The following is a 19,148-nucleotide window of genomic DNA, read 5'->3' as shown; positions in this document are numbered from 1 at the left end:
ATGGGCTCTTCTGGAAACTGTTTTAACCACTTTCACGAGTATTTCAGGGGCAGATTAATCCTGGGGGATAAATTTGACTTTTAAATCCTGAAGTGTTTCCAAAGCAGCTTAACTCAAAATTGAGTGAGATTTGAGAATAATGACCGTATTATTCATAACCCATGATGTGTACTTTAAAAAAAAATAAATTTATTTAATTTATTTATTTTTGGCTGCATTGGGTCTTCGTTGCTCCGCACGGGCTTTCTCTACTTGCGGCGAGCGGGGGCCACTCTTCGTTGCAGTGCGCAGGCTTCTCGTTGCGGTGGCTTCTCTTGCTGCGGAGCACGGGCTCCAGGCACGCGGGCTTCAGTAGTTGTGGCTCGCGGGCTCTAGAGCGCAGGCTCAGTAGTTGTGGTGCACGGGGCCAGCTGCCCCGTGGCATGTGGGATCCTCCCGGATCAGGGCTCGAACCCGTATCTCCTGCATTGGCAGGCAGACTCTTAACCACTGTGCCACCAGGGAAGCCCGATGATCTGTACTTTTGCTTTCAAAACACTTGTACATCCATTATTTTACCTGAACCTCATATGCATCATAAGGGGGGCAGGGCCAGTACTTAAAATCTTTCATAAGCTTTTCAGGTGTGAGCTGTTTTCACTTCTGATGAGCCTCTCTGAGGTTCAGAGAGATTGGAGTCACAAAACAGGTAAGTAGCCTTTATTCATTCATGTTGTTTATCGTGATATACTGAGTGCCAAGCATTGTACTGGGCAGTGAGGATATGACAGAATTTACAATCTGGAGTAGGGTTTCTCTATCTTGGTACGAAGGATATTTTGGGCTGATAATTATTTATTGTGGGGGTGGTCCTGTACATTGTAGGATGTTTAACAGCATCCCTGGCCTCTGTCCACTAGATGCCAATAGAAACCCTCCAGTTGTGACAACCAAAAATGTCTTCCGACATCTGTCCCCTATTGGGACGGGGGAGCAGGTAAAATCATCCCCAGTTGAGAACTACTGGTCTAGAGAGAAAGGGACAAATGAACAATTATCCTGTTTGATAAGTGCTCTGATAGGGACAGCAGAGAATGTTCTGGAAGCACAAAGCAGAGCATCTAGCCCAGTGCAGGGGGTGGAGCAGGAAAGGCTTCCCAGAAGGAGCAACATTTAAGCTGGCTCTTGATGACTGGGTAGAAATCACCCAGACAAAGAGAGGGTGGGAGGGGACAGAGAAGAATGCATTGGAGGAAACTGTGTCTGGTGCCCTGGGGGGTTTATGGGCGCAGGGCACTGTGTGAGGATTCCGGAAGAGGGTCAGTGTGTCTGGGACCCAATGCAGAGCTGAGGTTGGGGGTGGATGAAGTGGAGAAGAGTGGGCTGGACAGGAGGCTGGGCCAGGTCTGTGGGCCCCGTAAACCAGCAGAAGAGACTATTATTATCTTAAGGCCAGTGGGAAGTCTCGGGAGGTGTTTTAAACATGGAGTGACTTGATCAGATTTGCATTTCAGACAGGTCACTCTGTCCCAGTAGAGAATAGGCTGGTGGGGGGAAGGACCAGAGGCCATGATTTCTAAGGATTTTACCCCAGCCGTCTGTTTCCAGGATCGGCTCTTGAGTACAGCACCCCGGGAAGCGGCTGGGACGGGGGGAGCTGAAGTTACTGGACAGGACCTTGTGTTGGGGAGACAGAGCACAGTTCTTAAGGAGAAGGGGGCATGGGATTAACAACACCCCAAAGCATCAATTCTCAGCTCCTTCCTGCCTGGATAGGTGATGGAAGGAAGGTCAACTCAAGGTCACGACAATTTCCCCTGTGTCCCCTAGAACCTTGTCTCACTCAAAATGGCACCTTGAAATGTTGAGAGGAATGTTAGTTTAAGGTTACCTGTGAAGGTATCTTTAATGATTTTAAAACATCATTTGAAAAATTTGGTCCTTTAATATCAGTTACAAATGACTTGTGACACACTGCACAGCCAATCTCCGTGCACCCCCAAATACTGAGAGGAGGAGCCGTCATCCGAGGGAGTCTCAGCCCTCACACCTTACAGCTGCGAAGAGTTGATCAACCTCCAGACCAGGGCTGGCCTCGCTCTCTGTCCACTCTGTCTGTCTGACTCTCCATTCAAACCTCAGCTAGCCTGCCGGGCCACTCTTGGGTGGAGGCAGACAGCTCCATTGCCCTTCATTGCTGTGAGCAGCCTTTAAAAGCTTTAGAAGCTATTTCCTAAATAGACCGAATGGGGCTGGAATATCCTCTACACAGAGTCTGCCTCTTGAGTCGGTGGTTTCTTTCTTTTCTTTTTTAAAAAATAAATTTATTTATTTAGTTTATTTTTATTTTTGGCTGTGTGGGGTCTTCATTGCTGCACGCGGGCTTTCTCTAGTTGCAGCAAGCGGGGGCTGCTCTTCATTGCGGTGCGCGGCTTCTCATTGCGGTGGCTTCTCTCGTTGCGGAGCGTGGGCTCTAGGCACATGGGCTTCAGTAGTTGTGGTACACAGGCTCAGTAGTTGTGGCTCGTGGGCTCTAGAGCGCAGGCTCAGTAGTTGTGGCGCACGGGCTTAGATGCTCTGCGGCACGTGGGATCTTCCTGGACCAGGGCTCGAACCTGTGTCCCCTGCCTTGGCAGGAAGATTCTTAACCACTGCGCCACCAGGGAAGCCCGAGTCCATGGTTTCTTTTCTTCCCTCCCACTTCATCCCAACCCCTAGGCTGTTTGCTTTTTATTTTTCATTTGAACCCTTGTGGTTTTTTTTTCTTTCATCAAGAATGGGGCTCTATATGATAATGGTGAATTACTGGGTCTATGAAATGTAAACAGAAGATGGTTTTCCATTTCTATTTTGAAAGATGAACGTCCTTTGCTTTCTTTATGTAACCAGTGAAGAAATTTGACATGGCTGTATCTAGGGGTTGAGAAAGCCCCCGTTTATGGTTCTTTTCTGTCCCAAGTCTTCCCCATTTGGTCAAAGTAGCACCACAATGGAATCCACTGGCTTCCGCTTGTGGGTCACAGACCACCGACGGCAGAGGTACTGGGGGTGGGGGAGGGGAGAAGAAGGGTGACTCACTTCGGCAGGTGGGCAGCACGTCGCTCCACTGCCCGCTGGCCAGGCACTGGGACCGAGCAGCCCCCTCAGCCACATACCCAGGGTTGCAAACAAACTTGACCACATCGTTGAGGTTGAACTGGTTGCCCTGGGTGAGGCCGTTCATTGGGTTGCCTGGGTGTCCACAGGTAATCGCTGTAATCAGAACAGAAGAGAGGTGAGCCCTCCTGTTATTCCATATCCCCCAAAGTCCATCCTCTCCTCACCTGGCATTTCTCATACCCATCAGTGAAGTTCAGCCTTAGGTCTAACTTTAGTCTCTTTTGCTGCAAAATTCTGCTTCCCTGAAATCAGCACGTGGACATTCCCTTTTCTCTGAAGGCACGTCCACCACTTGGACAACACGAGAGAAGTCATTGTTGGACTTCCACAGGGTGTTAGGCTCACAGCGTCGTTGTCTGTCCCTCCCGCCTCGTTTCCTCTCCCTTATCCCCTGGCTCTCCAACGCCACTCTTCTTCGCCAGATACACTGGTGACTACCCCTCATGTGATGCAGTCCCAGCCTAGTTTCTGGGCCAATCTGGACGGAGCCAGAGTCAATACTAACCACGTCTGCGTGGAGGGACTGGTCACTCTGACAGACCAGTGGGAACCAGAGCTCTTAGGGGGGACACACCCCTTCCCCCACTCCTTCCACGTGAAGGGAGTTCAATTCATGTAATTCCTGGCCTTTCTCTGTGCTCTTTTCCTTACTCTGCCCCGGGTAACGTGGAGCGGCCCATCTGTGCAATTTGGGAAGAATAAAGGCTCAGCCCTGCCTTCCCCCTCTTGGGCCCTGGCGGCCTGTGGGCAGCGATGCTCTGCCCGACTCCTCCAGAGACAGGCTCTCCCCAGCAATGGAGCGATGCCCGCCCCAGTGCAGTGCTGCCTCTGACTGTGTGTGAATCCACCCCATCCTGGCGTTTATTTAGCAGATTCCACTTGGCTCTCACATTAAGCTATGGGTTCCAACTTAGTCTTTATCAGGAATAAAAGTGATATTTTGGCTTCCACCCATGACTCTGTTTCATTTTGTAATTTGTTCAACCCTGGGCAGGGAAGGAAGGGTGCTCTGGTGCTTGTAGGGCTCAGGCTTTCCCCGCTTCCTCCCAGTAGCGGAGTTCACTGCACCCAGTGGCACTAGTCTCTTCGAGTTTTCTTGAACAAGCAAGTTCCTGCCCCGGAGCCGTTGTACTTGCTTTCCTCTTGGCTGGAACATCCCTTGGCTCCAGCACTCATATCCTCAGATGCCCCCTCAAATGTCACTAGCAGAGAGGCCTTCCCTTATGACCAGATAAACAACCTCCCCAGTACTGCCCAGCCCCCTTGCCCTGCCCTGCTTCTCTCCATAGCAACTGGCACACTCTGTGTGTACCTCTTCATGTGTTCATTGCCTGTCTTCCCTCTACCTGAATGGAAGCTCCCTGGGACAGGGACTCTGTTTCGTTCCTTGCTCTATCTTTCGTGTATGTACCCGTGCCTGACATACAGGAAGAGCTTGATAAATATTTGCCAAGTGAACGAACAAATGAGTGAGCCATGAATGGATGGATGCCTGGCTTCTGCTCTGCTCCCTCATCCCTAGTTCTGTTTAGTACCTGCCTGGTACCTAGTCTCTTTGGGTTGAACTCCCACTTGATGGCTTTGAGGCCTCTCCCTTGGTTCTGGATTTTTAGCTGTGAGCGGTTGAGGAGCCATGAGGAATGCTTTCTTATCCCAACACTTGGATTTATGAGGACCCAACCCCAGACCCAAATGGTATGGACGGAGGTCGGGGAACAAGGCCAAGTAGGACCCACTTTCGGCTGTGGCCACGTCTGCTGTCTTTCTGGGCCCGTTCTCTTATGTAAATCCCAACAGTAGCATCCCTGACTCTAGCAGAGAGAGCTGGGCAGAGGTGTGCTGTTATAACGGACTACAGGGGTTCAAGACTGCCTGGCGTGGTGGGACAAGAATGAACTAGGAGGCCAGCAGACCGGGGTTTATAGTTCATCTCTGTCCTTTCCTTCCTTTGGACAACTCACTCTACACCTCAGCTCCTATATCTCTAAAGTAAGGATTTCAATATGCATTAACAGCGTTGCTTTAAAAACAGAGTCATACATTTGCTCTTCATTAAATGTTTACCACGCACTAAGTGCGAGACACTCTGCTACGTACTGATGATATGCAAGGATCTCAGGGGGCTCACTTCTCAGCCTAGTAGGAGAGCAGGCAGGTATGCAGGCTGTCACAACACCATGGTTGGTGCCAAGACAGGCCGGTGCCCAGCAGGGGCACCTACCCTCTGCTAGGGAGGGAGTGGTTAAGGAGGGTCCACAGAGGGCATGGCATGCCCTCTGAGCTGGGTCTCAAGGCTGAGCAGAACTTTGCCAGGTTAGTGAAGTGGTGGGAGAATGAGGTAAGCTTCATAGAGTCTGTGAATCCTCTGAAATTATATGCAAAATATTGGGTGTTTGCCATCAGCTTGGGAGAGGATCCATTGCTCTCACCAGACTCACAAAGGGTCATGACCCCAAGAGCTAAAATAACCACTTGTATAGTGTGAGAGAAGAGAGCTGAGGAGTAAAACCTTTGGGAGGAGTACCAGCTTTTGAGCTGCAGATTGACCGAAATGCCCACAAAGGACACGGAGGGGTGGTCAGCAAAGCAGTAAATCAAGCTCAAAGGAGGTGGGAGTGTCACAGACCCATGGGGAGAGTTCAAGACTCATCAGATGGCCCAGAGGGCTCTGTTTCTCTGGAGAGCCCTGACGAATACAGGTGCAAAGGGAGAAGGAGAACACACCACTGGGAAGGAAAAGAGGAGTTCTGCTGGGCTGGGGCTCTTAACTGGACCTTCAGAACATGCACCTCGAGAACATGACCCAGATTTCCTGAGGGCCGAGACTACGGCACATTCAATTCATCTTTACCCACAACACCTAACACAGCACCTGGCACAAAGCAGGTACTAAGGAAAGGTTTCTTGAATTCGGTCTTACAGGCTGAGGGAAATTAATGGAAACGGAAGGTCCACAGTTCAGAGGAGAGAAGTGAAAACAGACTAAGTCTACTAGGAAGGCAGAAGGGAAGGAGGTCCAGAGACCCATGGAGGGATTAGCCTTGGGTCTCCTTCTAGATGGGAGGGAAGGGACAAGGATGAAGGCAGACAAGGACAGACGTGTGAGCCAGGGAAGCAGGAAGTGGAAGGGGTTATTATCTGATGGCTTCTATTTTCTCTGCACAGTAGAAAGTGAGATTATATGAGTAGCTAATAATTATTGGGGTCTATATGCATTATTTCATTTAACCCTCACAACCCCATGAGGTGGGCACCATCGTTATCCTCATAGGAAAAGAGAGTTTCAGAGGAGTCTGGGAACTTGTTCAAGAGGCACAGTTTCTAAGTGGCTCATCTGAGTTCTAAACCTAGCTTCTCTGCTTTCAGGACATCTTCACTATTTGCTATTTGCCGACAAATAGAATACGGGTGTTGAGAAAGGAGGTGAAATTGTGAATTAGCTGTGAAATTGTGCAGAATGGACAAGGGAGCTCACTGAGGAAATGTACATGGGCAGCTGGAAAGTTCTGAGATTCTGGTTGATATCATAAACCTTGAGTCCATAGGTGATGGCAGTTAACACAGTACCTGCCACAGAGCAATCACTTTTAAATACTTCTTCTATTACTCTTGCCGTCCTACTCCACATACTTCCTCAAACTCTGTGCTCCAGGAGAGATCCTGGAGTCTGTGACGTGACAGGGCGGTGGCATCACCACCGCCACACTATCATCATAACAGCAACAGGACCGTTTCACATGTATTGATTAATCCTCACAATAGTCTCTGAGGTACCTGCTTTTCATAGATGAGGAAAGAGACCTAGTGAGATAAGCTAACTTGCCTAAAGCCACATGCTATGTAGTGGTAGATCTGGAACTTGAACCCAGGCAATCTAGGTCCAGGGTCCAAGTGGCCAAATGCTTTACTATATTGCCTTTCAGTAAGGACCAGGTGCAAAATTAAGTATCTTAGGTTCGGCAGACATCCTCCATTTCTTCGGACTCCAACATTCCCTATTATTTGTAATCCAAATCTTTTCACACATATTCTGTGTCAATTTCTTAAAGGCATTTGAATTTGCATTTCCTGGATTAAACCAAACATGTTTTGTTTAGATACATCTAGAAGGCTGACTGAATATAGATAGGTCTTCCTTTCTGTAAACCTAATACTTAAGAAACTATTAAGACTAATTTTCATGCATTGCTTGTTGAGTAAGGCTCATTATTTCATTGTTCCATCTCATATATGAAAAACCAAATGAAAAAATTAAAAACAAAAACCTGCCTTACAAAAATTAAGAAAAAAACATGCACTTTATATAAAGGCTCACTTTATGGAACTTTAGAAGGTGAAAATTTTTCTAAATTACTTCCAGACAACTGAGAATAAACAGTGGCCATCTAAATCCCCAAAATGTAGACTAACAAGAAGAAGAAATAAAGCTGTAGAAAGCCCAGGCCTGCAGCATAACTAGAAGACAGACAGTGCTGTAAACTTTAAGTTACGTGTAAATAGAAAAATAAACACTAAACCCAGGCAGAACTATTTCTCATGCTTCTGTCGCAAGCCTTTGTAGAGAGCAAGGCTGTATGGAGAGGAGAGGAGAGGAGAGGAGCAGGGAAATATTGATCTAAAGTCACTGCTAGAAAGAGAAAGACTATTTTAAATGCGAACATATTGAAAAAGGATCCTGGTATGTCAATGCACTGATTTCAGGAAAGGGACATACAAGTTAACAACCTTTCCTAAATATCAAATGAAAAAAAAAAGCAAAGCAAAAAAAGCAAAGAGAACATATCATACAGAGAAAGAAATAAATATGTGTATTATATTTTACACATAATAATTAAACATGACAGAATTAAAACCAAGCATATAAGTTATAACAATATATGTGAATGAATTTGACTAACCTATTAAAAGAAAAAGATTTTCAAACTGGCTCAGAAGGCAAGGCCCAACTCTATGATGTATATAACAGACACATCTAATTTAAGTGATTCAGAAAGTCTAAAATAAAGGGTGGTTAAAAGTATACCAGGCAAATGGGCAAAGGATGAGAGTAGGGGGCATAAGCCTAATAGCATTAGACACAGTACAATTCAAACTAGAAAATACTAAAAGTGATAATGAAGATATTTTTAAAGGATGAAACCACAATTTGCAATGTAGATATAATAGTTATGAATATCTATGTACGAAATAAAGCAATTACTGTTACATAACAGAAACTGCAGGAAATGTAAGAAAAAATAGAAGAACACTAATAAAAGAAAACTTTGAAACACAAATTTCAGAACAAAACAGGTCAGGTGGACAAAAAAATAAGTAAGCATACAGAAGACATAAACAACAAAATCAATAAGGCACGTCTTATGATTATATATAATCATATATATATATTAAGTTCTATATATATATAGAACTTAAGATACTAATACGCTTTCTTCTCAAATGCACAAGGAACATTCATAACAACTGATCAAATATTAGGCCACAAAGGAAGCCTCAGTAAATTCCATGAATTAGAAATATTATATACAGTGCAATAAATTAGAAGTGAATATCAATGTAAAAATCAAAAAGGTCCTTCCATCTGGAAATAAAAACCACACACTCTTTTATTAAAAAAAACTTCTAGGTGTAAGGGGGAATTAATATCAAAATTACAGAATTTCTGAGAAATAATAAAACCCTAATTTTTATAATCTGTGGGATATGATTAGAGCAATGATAAGAAGAAATTTTATAGCCTTAAACACTTATATCCATAATAATCAATAAAAACGAAAGACTGAAAAATGAACTAAATTCCTAATTCAAAAGCAAGAAAATGAACCAAGAAGTTAATCACAAGGAAGAAAATAATAAAGGTGAAAGCAATAATTAATGATGCAGAAAACTGAAAACAGATGTAATTATTGTCTTTGAAAAACATTAACAAAACATACAAAAACCTCTAGCTAACCTAATCAAGACAACACAAGAGAAAGTCCATGTTGCACCTGAGCCCGTGACTAGGGAGGGTGGGTACCATACTTACGCACACAGAAAGGGGTCTTGCCTGACCAGTGGTGATCCTGCTGGCAGATGCGCACAGACATGCCAATCAGGCGGAAGCCGGCATTGCACTGGTACACCACGCTGCCCCGGTAGCTGTAGTTCTCCCCATTGATTTGCCCATTGACGATGGGCTCAGGGGTCCCGCAGTGTCCAGCTTTGGTGGGATGTGGGAAAAGAGAGTAAATTGAAGAGGAGCTTATAGAAAATAAGGTGGGATTTGGTCAAATGAGGGGAGGGGGAGACATGGACGGTGGGGAAAAGGACCACCCATCATTTTTCCCACCTCCCCCTGACTGCAGCATCCAGGACTGACTTCAGGAATCCTAGACGTGATAGAAGTGGTGTTGAAGACTTGGCAACCCCAAATTCCAAGGTTGCATTCCAAATGGTTACCCATGTCTGAGCTTTAGTTTCTGTGTCTGTGCATGGGTGAGAAATGATCACTGTTACTGCCCTGCCCCTGGGATCGACTCCCTCTTTTTCTCATCAGCCAGCATTTCCAGAGCATCGACTGCATGGAGAGCCCCATGGTCTCATTAAGGCAGTCAAAGCCTAGTTGTGAATGAACTTATTTACGAAGCAGAAACAGACTTACAGACTGACAGAATGAACTTATGGTTACCAGCGGGGAATGGGGTGGGGATCGGGGGATAGTTAGGGAGTTTGGGATTGATGTGTACACACTGCTATATTCTAAATGGATAACCAACGAGGACCTACTGTATAGCATAGGGAACTCTGCTCAATATTATGTAACAACCTTAATGGGAAAAGAATTTGAAAAAGAATTTTAAAAAGTCTGGTCGTGTTGAAAATAACCATGTAAGACCAGGTGGCTCAGCTAAATTCATCCTTCTTTCTTGAGTGGCAAGGAACTCAGATAATATAAACCTAGGTGAGTTATTTTTTTAAAATGGGGTTTAGGTAGAGTGTATTTCTAGTGTTTCCACTAGCATTTTTTGGCTCTGTGTGGAAATCACTCATGACTGTGTCTCTAACAGAGGCCTGGGACAGGGGGAGGGCAGCACTGTACACTCTGGAACAGACCGTCCAATCTATGCTGTTGGGTCTGTGTAGCTGGGACCCTCCTTTGGAGTTGAGGGGTCCAAGAAAGGTGTGAGAGAAGAGAGAACTTTAGTATCTAATGTTTAGACAGGGACTGGATTAACTATGGGGGAAATGATAACTCTTGTCCTTTGTAAGCCAGGTTGGCTTTTATGCTTTTGTCTTACACTGACATATTTTTGTCATAAAACAAGCTAATGAAAAAATATTTATTATATAATATAGTGCATAGAATATTGCATTTTTGTATACATATGTACGTACAATTTGCTAATACGTATTGGGTTGGTCAAAAAGTTTGTCTGGGTTTTCCCCTAAGATCTTTTTTTTTTGGTTTTTGTGGTACGCGGGCCTCTCACTGTTGTGGCCTCTCCCGTTGCGGAGCACAGGCTCCGGACGCGCAGGCTCCGCGGCCATGGCTCACGGGCCCAGCCGCTCCGCGGCACGTGGGATCTTCCCGGACCGGGGCACGAACCCGTGTCCCCTGCATCGGCAGGCGGATTCTCAACCACTGCACCACCGGGGAAGCCCTCCCCTAAGATCTTTACAGAAAAACCAATAATATAAATGGCATTTTAGGTGTGCTGCAGGAACGTGTCTCTGTAAAGTGTCCCTGGAGGTGGAGACTGGGGCTTCACCCATCATACAAGGGCCAATAAGAAGGGGGTGTCTTTTTGATCAGAATGAGAGCCCCTCAAAAGTCTGTCTCCTCAGACTTGAAGTTCTTCACATTCTTTTGGGTGCTCCAAGGGAAGCTAGTTCAGGGTTTTGGTTATGGTAGATGCCAACAGGTGTTTGGATTAAGCATTTTATGACAGTAGGTAAAACAGTACTGTTCAAAGATTGGAATGCAGCTTTGGAAAGATCTAACCTGTCCTGAGGAGGGGAAAAGGAACGGGAGAGGTCCAGGGAGGTCACTCACCGAGGCAGCGGACTTCGGAGCCACTCCAGAGCCCGTTGGCCATGCACTCTCGCACCCTGGAGCCCACCAGCGTGTACCCGGAGTTGCAGGAGAAGATGGCCGTCGCCCCGTAGACAGACAGGGTTCCAATGCGGTGCCCATTGGGCGGGATGGAGAGCTCTCCACAGGAGATGACTACAAAGACCACAAAATGCTCAGGAAGCCAGTCCCGAGAGACGGGACACGTGCTGCTTCTGATTAGCAAGAATAATGACAGAAACAAGATCTGTTTAACCTACTCTAATGGGACTCAGGACCAGAATACGGGTCGCCACCGTGACTGCTGTGCTGTTACGCTGGGCCCGCGATTCTTAACTGGAGGTGTCGCCAGAAGCACCCGAGGAGCTTTAAAAATGTCCAGGCTGCACCCTGGACCCACGATTCACAGTCTCTGGAGATAGGGCCCAAGCATGTGTATTAAAGCAAACCAAAACTCCTCAGGGGTCTTGGATGTGCACCCTTGTTAGGAAGCACGGCGCCAGAGAGATGGCGACTCTGTGGTGTGCTCCTCGGTGTCCAAGGCAGACACTGCCAGGCACTCCCCGTGTGCTCTCTGCTGAGCTCAGCAGCAGCCCTACACTCCTCCACAGAGCACTGCAGAGGGCCACTGGCTGCACTGAGACGCGAGCACCTTCACTGTAAGGAAGCTGTTCCACGCTCGTGACTCCTACTCTGTCACATGCGTGGTTCCACTTCGGAGTCTGGACTTGGATGGACAAAGGTGACAGTGTCTTGGGTCACAGGTGTTGGGAAGATACCACTCCTCCTACCCAGTCTCAAATGTCCCCCTGTGCCCTGGTAAGTGATCTCCTTCTGTCCCTTCACAAACGCTTACTTCCTCTATCACAGCTTTACTGATTGAGTAAATAGCATCAGAATATCCCTACTGGTGGATGCTGTGCTGACCCACTCAGACCCCCTTTTAGGACTGAAGGATTTTCCCCAGCTGCTGGCAAACAACCCCTTGCTGCGAGCCCTCTTCAGACTGCCTTGGTTAAAGAGTCCTGCCACCTAAGGTCATGCTCTCTTCCTGGGGCAGCCTGCACCCAGTGTTTGGTCAGTGTGGAAGTATAAAGGCCTCCTGCCCTAACTTGTGACAATTCTGAAGGGCCACCAAGATTCAGAGCTCTTCGCAGGGTCAGCTGAGGCCTTCTCTGATAACTGCATCAGAGATCGCCTCCTCCACCTTCCCTGTCCTACTTTTTTCCTCCTCTTGCCTCCCCTCCCTCTCCCTTCCCTGTCCCCTTTCCCCCTCCTCCTCCCCTCCCCTTCCCTTCCCCAGGTGGTGATCCCAAGGGCATTCCCTGACAAACCTCCATCTCAGAGGTGCTTCCCAGGGACCCTGACCTTTGAAACTATCTTAAAGAACCAAAGAAAAACAACTTACAATGCAGGAGAGGCAGGCACACATAGGTGGCCTGGTCCCTTGCGCTATTTTCATTCCCCCTATACACACTCCCGTTATAGGTCTTATCACACTTTGTTATCCTTGCTTCTTTATTTGTCTGCCTCTCCAGTAGACTCCCAGCTCCTTGTAGGCAGGAACCACAACCTCTTCTCCTCATACCTCTACAATACCTGATGTGAATGTGGAATAAATGAATTAGTGGATGCTCACCTGGACAGAGGCAGCTTTTTAATAAGATGGCAAGATGCTGAGAAGGGCTTCCTTAAAGGAATAGGCCTCTCCCCAGCTCCTGGTTCTAGGTGCGTGTTCAGAAGGAGGTTCCCTGCAATCCCTGGCTATACTCCTCTTCTCCCCCTCCCCAATTCAGCCCAGGTATGAGACAGCTCAGGGTGTAGGCACTGTGCCAAACTTGCCCACCCTGCCCTCCTGGGCTTACTTTGGCAGGTGGGCATAGAGTTGCCGAGGCTCCACTTGCCATTGGCCTGACAGCGGATGACCCTTTGGCCAGTGTAGTAGTAGCCAGGGTCACAGATGAGCATCAGCTGGGCCTGGAACTGGTACTGCGTCTCAAAGATGAGCCTCCATCGGCCGTGTTCCACACTGATGCTGCTGATGTCGGGACAGGTCACAGCTGGGGAGGTGAAAAGCAGACAGGAGGATTAATACATTAATTATGGAAGACACTGACAACCCAGAGCTGGGGGCTGGGGGACCGTAAGGCAGTGACCATGAATCCAAGAGCCGTGAGTCCCCAGGCAGGTGTGGTCAATGAGTGAAGTGAGCTGGGTGGGGAATTAGCAACCTGGGGTGGGCGGATCTGCCAAATTAAAAAAGAAAGGGAGGTGGCACTCAGTCAGTGTTGACTGTGGATGTGAGACTGCGAATTCCAATTGGTCAGATCTGCCTTTTTCAAGAGAAGCTAGAAATATGAATTTTAATGTAAAATTTTCTGATTTTAAAATGTTGGGAAGAAATTCAAAAATTTTTAATAAAGCACTGCATAGGCCAAAGAACCAAAACAAAACAAAAACAAAAACACAAAACCTTGTATCTTCAGACTAGATATAGCCTTTTAGGCTGCCAGTGTGTGACTTTGGCCTTAAAACTGAAGTATATCTCCGTTACTTTAGAGTTTTGTGATCAAAGGACATTCATGCCAACTTTCTGACAGTTTTTCCATCGAAAAGGAAGTGGACCAGTCATCCCTACATTCTGTGATGGTTTATGGAAACATCTCAGGGAGCAATGGTCTATCAAAGCTTTGAAGCAGTTTCAAATGGGAACCCAAGTTGGTAGATGGCAGTACCCACTTGTCTCAGCTCTCTGAGTCCCCAGCTTCCATGGGCACGTCTTTTCCCATTACTGGATTTTTAGCTCGCTCCTTGCAGGAATCTTTTCAACTGCTTACCCAGCCCTTTGACACGCACCCCTCCCCTACCCAAGGACTCACGGACACACTGTGCGGGGACATTGCGGTTGCTCCATAGGCCTGTCTCCAGACATTCTGCTGTGGCCTCGGCACCTGCCTGGAGGTGGTAGCCTTCGCTGCAGCTGTACACAGCCTTGGTCCCCACCGTGTACTCTTTGCCAAACACCATTCCATTCTTGGGGGCCTCAGGAAGCCCACAGGAAAGAGCTAGCGGAGGAAAAAAATGTCAGGAGCATGTCTGCTTCAAGATGGTGTTCTGAGAACATATTTTAATCTTTCCTCTTGCTTGAGGCCCTAATAAAATGATAGTGAAAACTAATAAGAGGGAAAAGCCTCATAACAAAAAAGAAAATGGGAAGATCAGTAGAGGAGATGGAAAAAAAAAGCTTTGGAAGATGAAATGCAGATAGAAGTGTGTTGATGGATTACATGGAGTTGAGAAGCTGCAGCACAAAATATACAGGAGGGAGCTATGGGGTGAGGTCAGTTCTCCATCCCTTCCCACAAACACAGTGTAGAGACATTCAGGCAGCCATTCTCCAAACTAAACAGAGAGGGTTTCCTTACCCACTGAAGGAAAAAAAAAAAATAGAAAAGAACTCCCTTGAGAGAATTAGGGATGCTATGGTAGAAGTAGGCATTCTGGAATAAAGCTCTTTTAATCCTTAAATATAAAGGCTCTCAGCCTAAAGCCTGCCCCTCTGTCTGCTTATCTCTGCCACATACTCAACTCAATTTCTTATTCATGGGAGAGACCTAGTGGGCAATGACAGCTGCATATAATAACAACAAAGGTAACCCACATCTGTTACCTGGAAAAATCAACCTAGCCTTTACTTTGAAATATGAACAATTAAAGATCACTATACAAATGAAGAAAACCAGCAGCATGAAAGTGATAAAGATACGATTAAAAATAGAAAGAAAAGTCTCCTTTAGAAAACAGAACTAAGTCAGGTAACAGAAGACATATAACTCTAAACTTCTGATCTTGAGAAAGTCAAGGTGACGTATAATAAAATGAGAAGAGAGGGCTTTGAAAAGAGAACAACAAAAAGTGAACAAGGAAGAGCTCTGTTAAGTTAAAAACAGGATCACCAAAATAAGCATTAAATAGAAGGGGTGGAAATAGTAGACAAAGATATGGCTGCCTGCCACCTCAGCAAACAAAGGATATTGCAGCCATCTCAGCCCTACAGCCACCCACAAGGGTGAGCGCTAAGGGAGCTCAGGATGGAGACAAATAGGCTGCCCCCTCAGCCACAGGAGCGGCCCACCCCACGACAGTGCACCCTGAGGGGATTCAGGAATGGAAAGAACAGGATGCTGGCCCTAGATAGCTACGGTGCATTTCAAAGGAATGATTTCAACGAGCCCTGACTCTGGCATCCTGTAAAAGCGCTAAACTCATTAACCCGAGAGGTCTGGTTTTCTTTAATTAACAGTAATCTTTTGATGTTCTGACCACCTGGTTTTTGTTGCAAAAACTCCTATACATCCTGGCTCTTCCTTTGCCACTTAGGAGCAGTCCCTCAGAGCTATCTGAGAGGCTGTCTTCTGTGCTTAAGTCTGTTGAATAAAAACATAATTCTCAACTTTTAGGCTGTGAAATAAAATTCATATTTTATGCAAGACAAGAAAAACTTAAACAAAAAATGTTCTCTGCCCTTTGGCCTCCTCTCCCTGCTTAATGTGCATCGTGTATCTATCTGCCTTATGTCTCGAGCAAACCTCCCCCATTGTCAGACATACCTGCTCAAACATAAAGAGCAACATTCTCCTACCATCAACAAGGCAACCCCTTAAAAGATAACATTCCGGGCTTCCCTGGTGGCGCAGTGGTTGAGAGTCCGCCTGCCGATGCAGGGGACACGGGTTCGTGCCCCGGTCCGGGAAGATCCCACATGCCGCGGAGCGGCTGGGCCCGTGACCCATGGCCGCTGAGCCTGCGCGTCCGGAGCCTGTGCTCCGCAACCGGAGAGGCCACAACAGTGAGAGGCCCGCCACGATGACATTTAGGTCTGGACTGTGTAAACTGTCAATAATACGTCATTTAACGTAGAGCACTCTGCTTTAAAAAACTTGTATAACTTTGACGGCTAACGGGTGGAACAGTTCTCAGAGCTTTCTGAGATGCTGTTTCTGAGTTATAATCCTCAAATTTGGCTCGAATAAAATTTTCCACTTCTTTCATAGGTTGACTATTGATTAATTTTTGTCGACAAGGTTGTGCTTTTTTTTTTCAGTCGACAGTTTTGGTGACTGACGGAGGGACCTAGAGCAGACTTCTCTCTTCCACCTGAACTCTACGAGGATCTGGAATCTGGACCAGCAGAGGCCTCTGGCGCCTATCCGCCTCCTCGGAGAATCCAGACAAATTCAGATGAATCTCTCCTGGTTCTTGGAGCTCCTGATCATTGGTTGAAGATCCTGAGTTTTATTTGGTGGTGTCTAACAGGTACCTGGCTCCGCATTTGAAAGATACTAGGAGAGCCCAGTTGAAAGACACTGGGATTTGCTCAGTCGAAAGATGCTGAGTGGTCTGGGCTGAGTGGTCAGGAAGGAGGCTGACCTGACGTTTTCCCTCAAGATCAGCTGCCTATACGAGAATGTGTTGGGATAAAAGTGAAAATATTACATGAGAGCTTTTAGCTCCGGAGAAGGGACATCACCTCCTGGCCGAGAAGGGCTTTCTCAGGCAACTGAGACACTTGCAGTGGTCCCACGGGGATGCAACAGGGAGGAGCCAATTTTGACTCCATGTTGGATCTGTTTCTTTGACTTTAGCCTCTGCTTTTCGTTGCTTTCGTTCTTATAATCATACAGCATGGCCTCTCTCAGGGAACCCCGCCCACCTGTGAATGGCTGCAAGAAAGAAGAAATGAACACTTCCCCTCCCCGCGGCTGGCCATTTCAGGAGATGTTTTGCAAGACTGATGGCCCTTCTTACTTTACTTCCTCCCCGCCTCTTCCTCTCTAGTCTGTCATTTCACTTTACTTCCCTCTCTGATTCTATAAAAGAAATTGGCATCCAGACTCTGATAAGATGGTTTTGGGGGGGACCCTAGTCCGCCATCTTCTCGGTCTACCGACTTTCCGAATAAAGTCGTATTCCTTGCCTCAGCGCCTCGCCTCTCGATTTATTGGCCAGTTGTGCGGCGAGCAGAGCGAGCTTGGACTCGGTAACAAAGTTGGCTGAGCTGGGAGCCGTGCTGCTCGTGGCTAGCAGGTCCCCTTTGGGGAATATCGGGGCGAGGCCCTGGCAGCTGCCCGGATCATTTGTCCTGAGGATCTTCCCTTCAAAGTTCCCTGAAGCAGCACCGGCTACCCCAGCACTCGGCAGCTGAGGCAAGGAGCTGACAAACGTCTACGAGTCGACGGACTCGATTTTGGAGGTTAAGTCGCTCTGGCGTTCACACAGGGAACATATTCCCCCCTCTGTTCGGGCTTTTCCTTTATGGGACAAGCCAATTCGGTTGGGGTACCCTGTTGGGAATTGTTGTTGGACCGTACCTGATTTGGGGAACTGGTCCGTTGGGAACTAGTTCGTTGCTTTTGTAGCGTTAAGTCTCCCTGATTTGGGAACTAGTTCGTTGGTTTTGGTCTTGGGTTTGTTTTGGTTTTGCGTGCATCGATGCTAGAATCTGTGCCTTTTGTGTTTGAATCTGTCTGCGTCTTTTGTGTTTTGGTGTTATCAAACTTATAAAAATGGGAAATACTCCATGTTCCCCGAGAGAGAGCCCTTTGAGGCGTATATTAGATAAATGGGCAAAACATAGCCGTGAGCTTATGACTGAGAGAGACATGATATACTCTTGTATTAGGGTGTGTACCCAATATATGTTAGGAGCAGAAGTACGATGGCCCCTGAATGGCTCACTCAATTATACGATCTCGCAGTTAGAAGTGTTTTGCAAAAGAGCAGGGAAAAGAGATGCGACTCCGTATGTAGAAGCATTTATGTTATTGCATCAGGAGGAAAAGGAGTCAGAGGGCTGCCATCTTAGGGTGCAGCAATCTGAAAGAAAACCTAAGAAGGAACCTATTCTACAGGGGGAAGAGGGAGAAAATGAGAGTGGGGACATGTTACTTCAAAACTTAACCCCCGGAGAGGGTGTGGAGAAAAGGGAACCCTCTTGCACTGCTGGTGGGAATGTAAATTGATACAGCCACTATGGAGAACAGTATGGAGGTTCCTTAAAAAACTAAAAATAGAACTACCATACGACCCAGCAATCCCACTACTGGGCATATACCCTGAGAAAACCATAATTCAAAAAGAGTCATGTACCAAAATGTTCATTGCAGCTCTATTTACGATAGCCAGGACATGGAAGCAACCTAAGTGTCCATCAACAGATGAATGGATAAAGAAGATGTGGCACATATATACAATGGAATATTACTCAGCCATAAAAAGAAATGAAACTGAGTTATTTGTAATGAGGTGGATAGACCTGGAGTCTGTCATACAGAGTGAAGTAAGTCAGAAGGAGAAAAACAAATACCATATGCTAACACATATATATGGACTCTAAGAGAAAAAAAATGTCATGAAGAGATTAGTGGTAGGACGGGAATAAAACACAGACTTACTAGAGCATGGACTTGAGGATATGGGGAGGGGGAAGGGTAAGCTGTGATGAAGTGAGAGAGTGGCAGGGACATATATACACTACCAAATGTAAAATAGATAGCTAGTGGGAAGCAGCCGCATAGCACAGGGAGATCACCTCTGTGCTTTGTGACCACCTAGAGGGGTGGGATAGGGAGGGTGGGAGGGAGGGTGACGCAAGAGGGAAGAGATATGGGAACATATGTATATGTACAACTGATTCACTTTGTTGTAAAGGAAAAACTAACATACTATTGTAAAACAGTTATCCTCCAATAAAGACGTTAAAAAAAAAAAAAAAAAGTAACCCCTCCTCCAGCCTATCCAGCTCCCCCAGTGGCTGAGCAGGCTGCACCTGCAGGTGTGGTAAACACCAAGGTGGCACAGAAAACTTCTCAGCCTATCCCGGTCAAGGGAGTTTCTGGAGAAGTACAAAACCGTTCGTTCTTACAACCTCAGAATGCCAACGAGGGGACCTCACCCT

General features: G+C 46.6%; 1 protein-coding gene across 1 annotated transcript in view; it reads right to left on the bottom strand.

The window, feature by feature from the left end:
- CSMD2 (CUB and Sushi multiple domains 2) overlaps positions 1 to 19,148 on the bottom strand; it is a 655,429-nt gene that overhangs the window by 48,463 nt on the left and 587,818 nt on the right. The window contains exons 50-54 of the mRNA XM_059070872.2: positions 14,071 to 14,256; positions 13,057 to 13,251; positions 11,174 to 11,347; positions 9,167 to 9,340; positions 3,058 to 3,231 (exon numbers count right to left, since the gene is read on the bottom strand). Of these exons, the coding sequence (XP_058926855.1) occupies positions 3,058 to 3,231; positions 9,167 to 9,340; positions 11,174 to 11,347; positions 13,057 to 13,251; positions 14,071 to 14,256 (903 nt within the window). The remainder of the gene's footprint in view (positions 1 to 3,057; positions 3,232 to 9,166; positions 9,341 to 11,173; positions 11,348 to 13,056; positions 13,252 to 14,070; positions 14,257 to 19,148) is intronic.

Source organism: Kogia breviceps, chromosome 1 (genome assembly GCF_026419965.1).
Source record: "Kogia breviceps isolate mKogBre1 chromosome 1, mKogBre1 haplotype 1, whole genome shotgun sequence".
Classification (NCBI taxonomy): domain Eukaryota; kingdom Metazoa; phylum Chordata; class Mammalia; order Artiodactyla; family Physeteridae; genus Kogia; species Kogia breviceps.
This window is presented reverse-complemented; position numbering and strand designations above follow the sequence as displayed.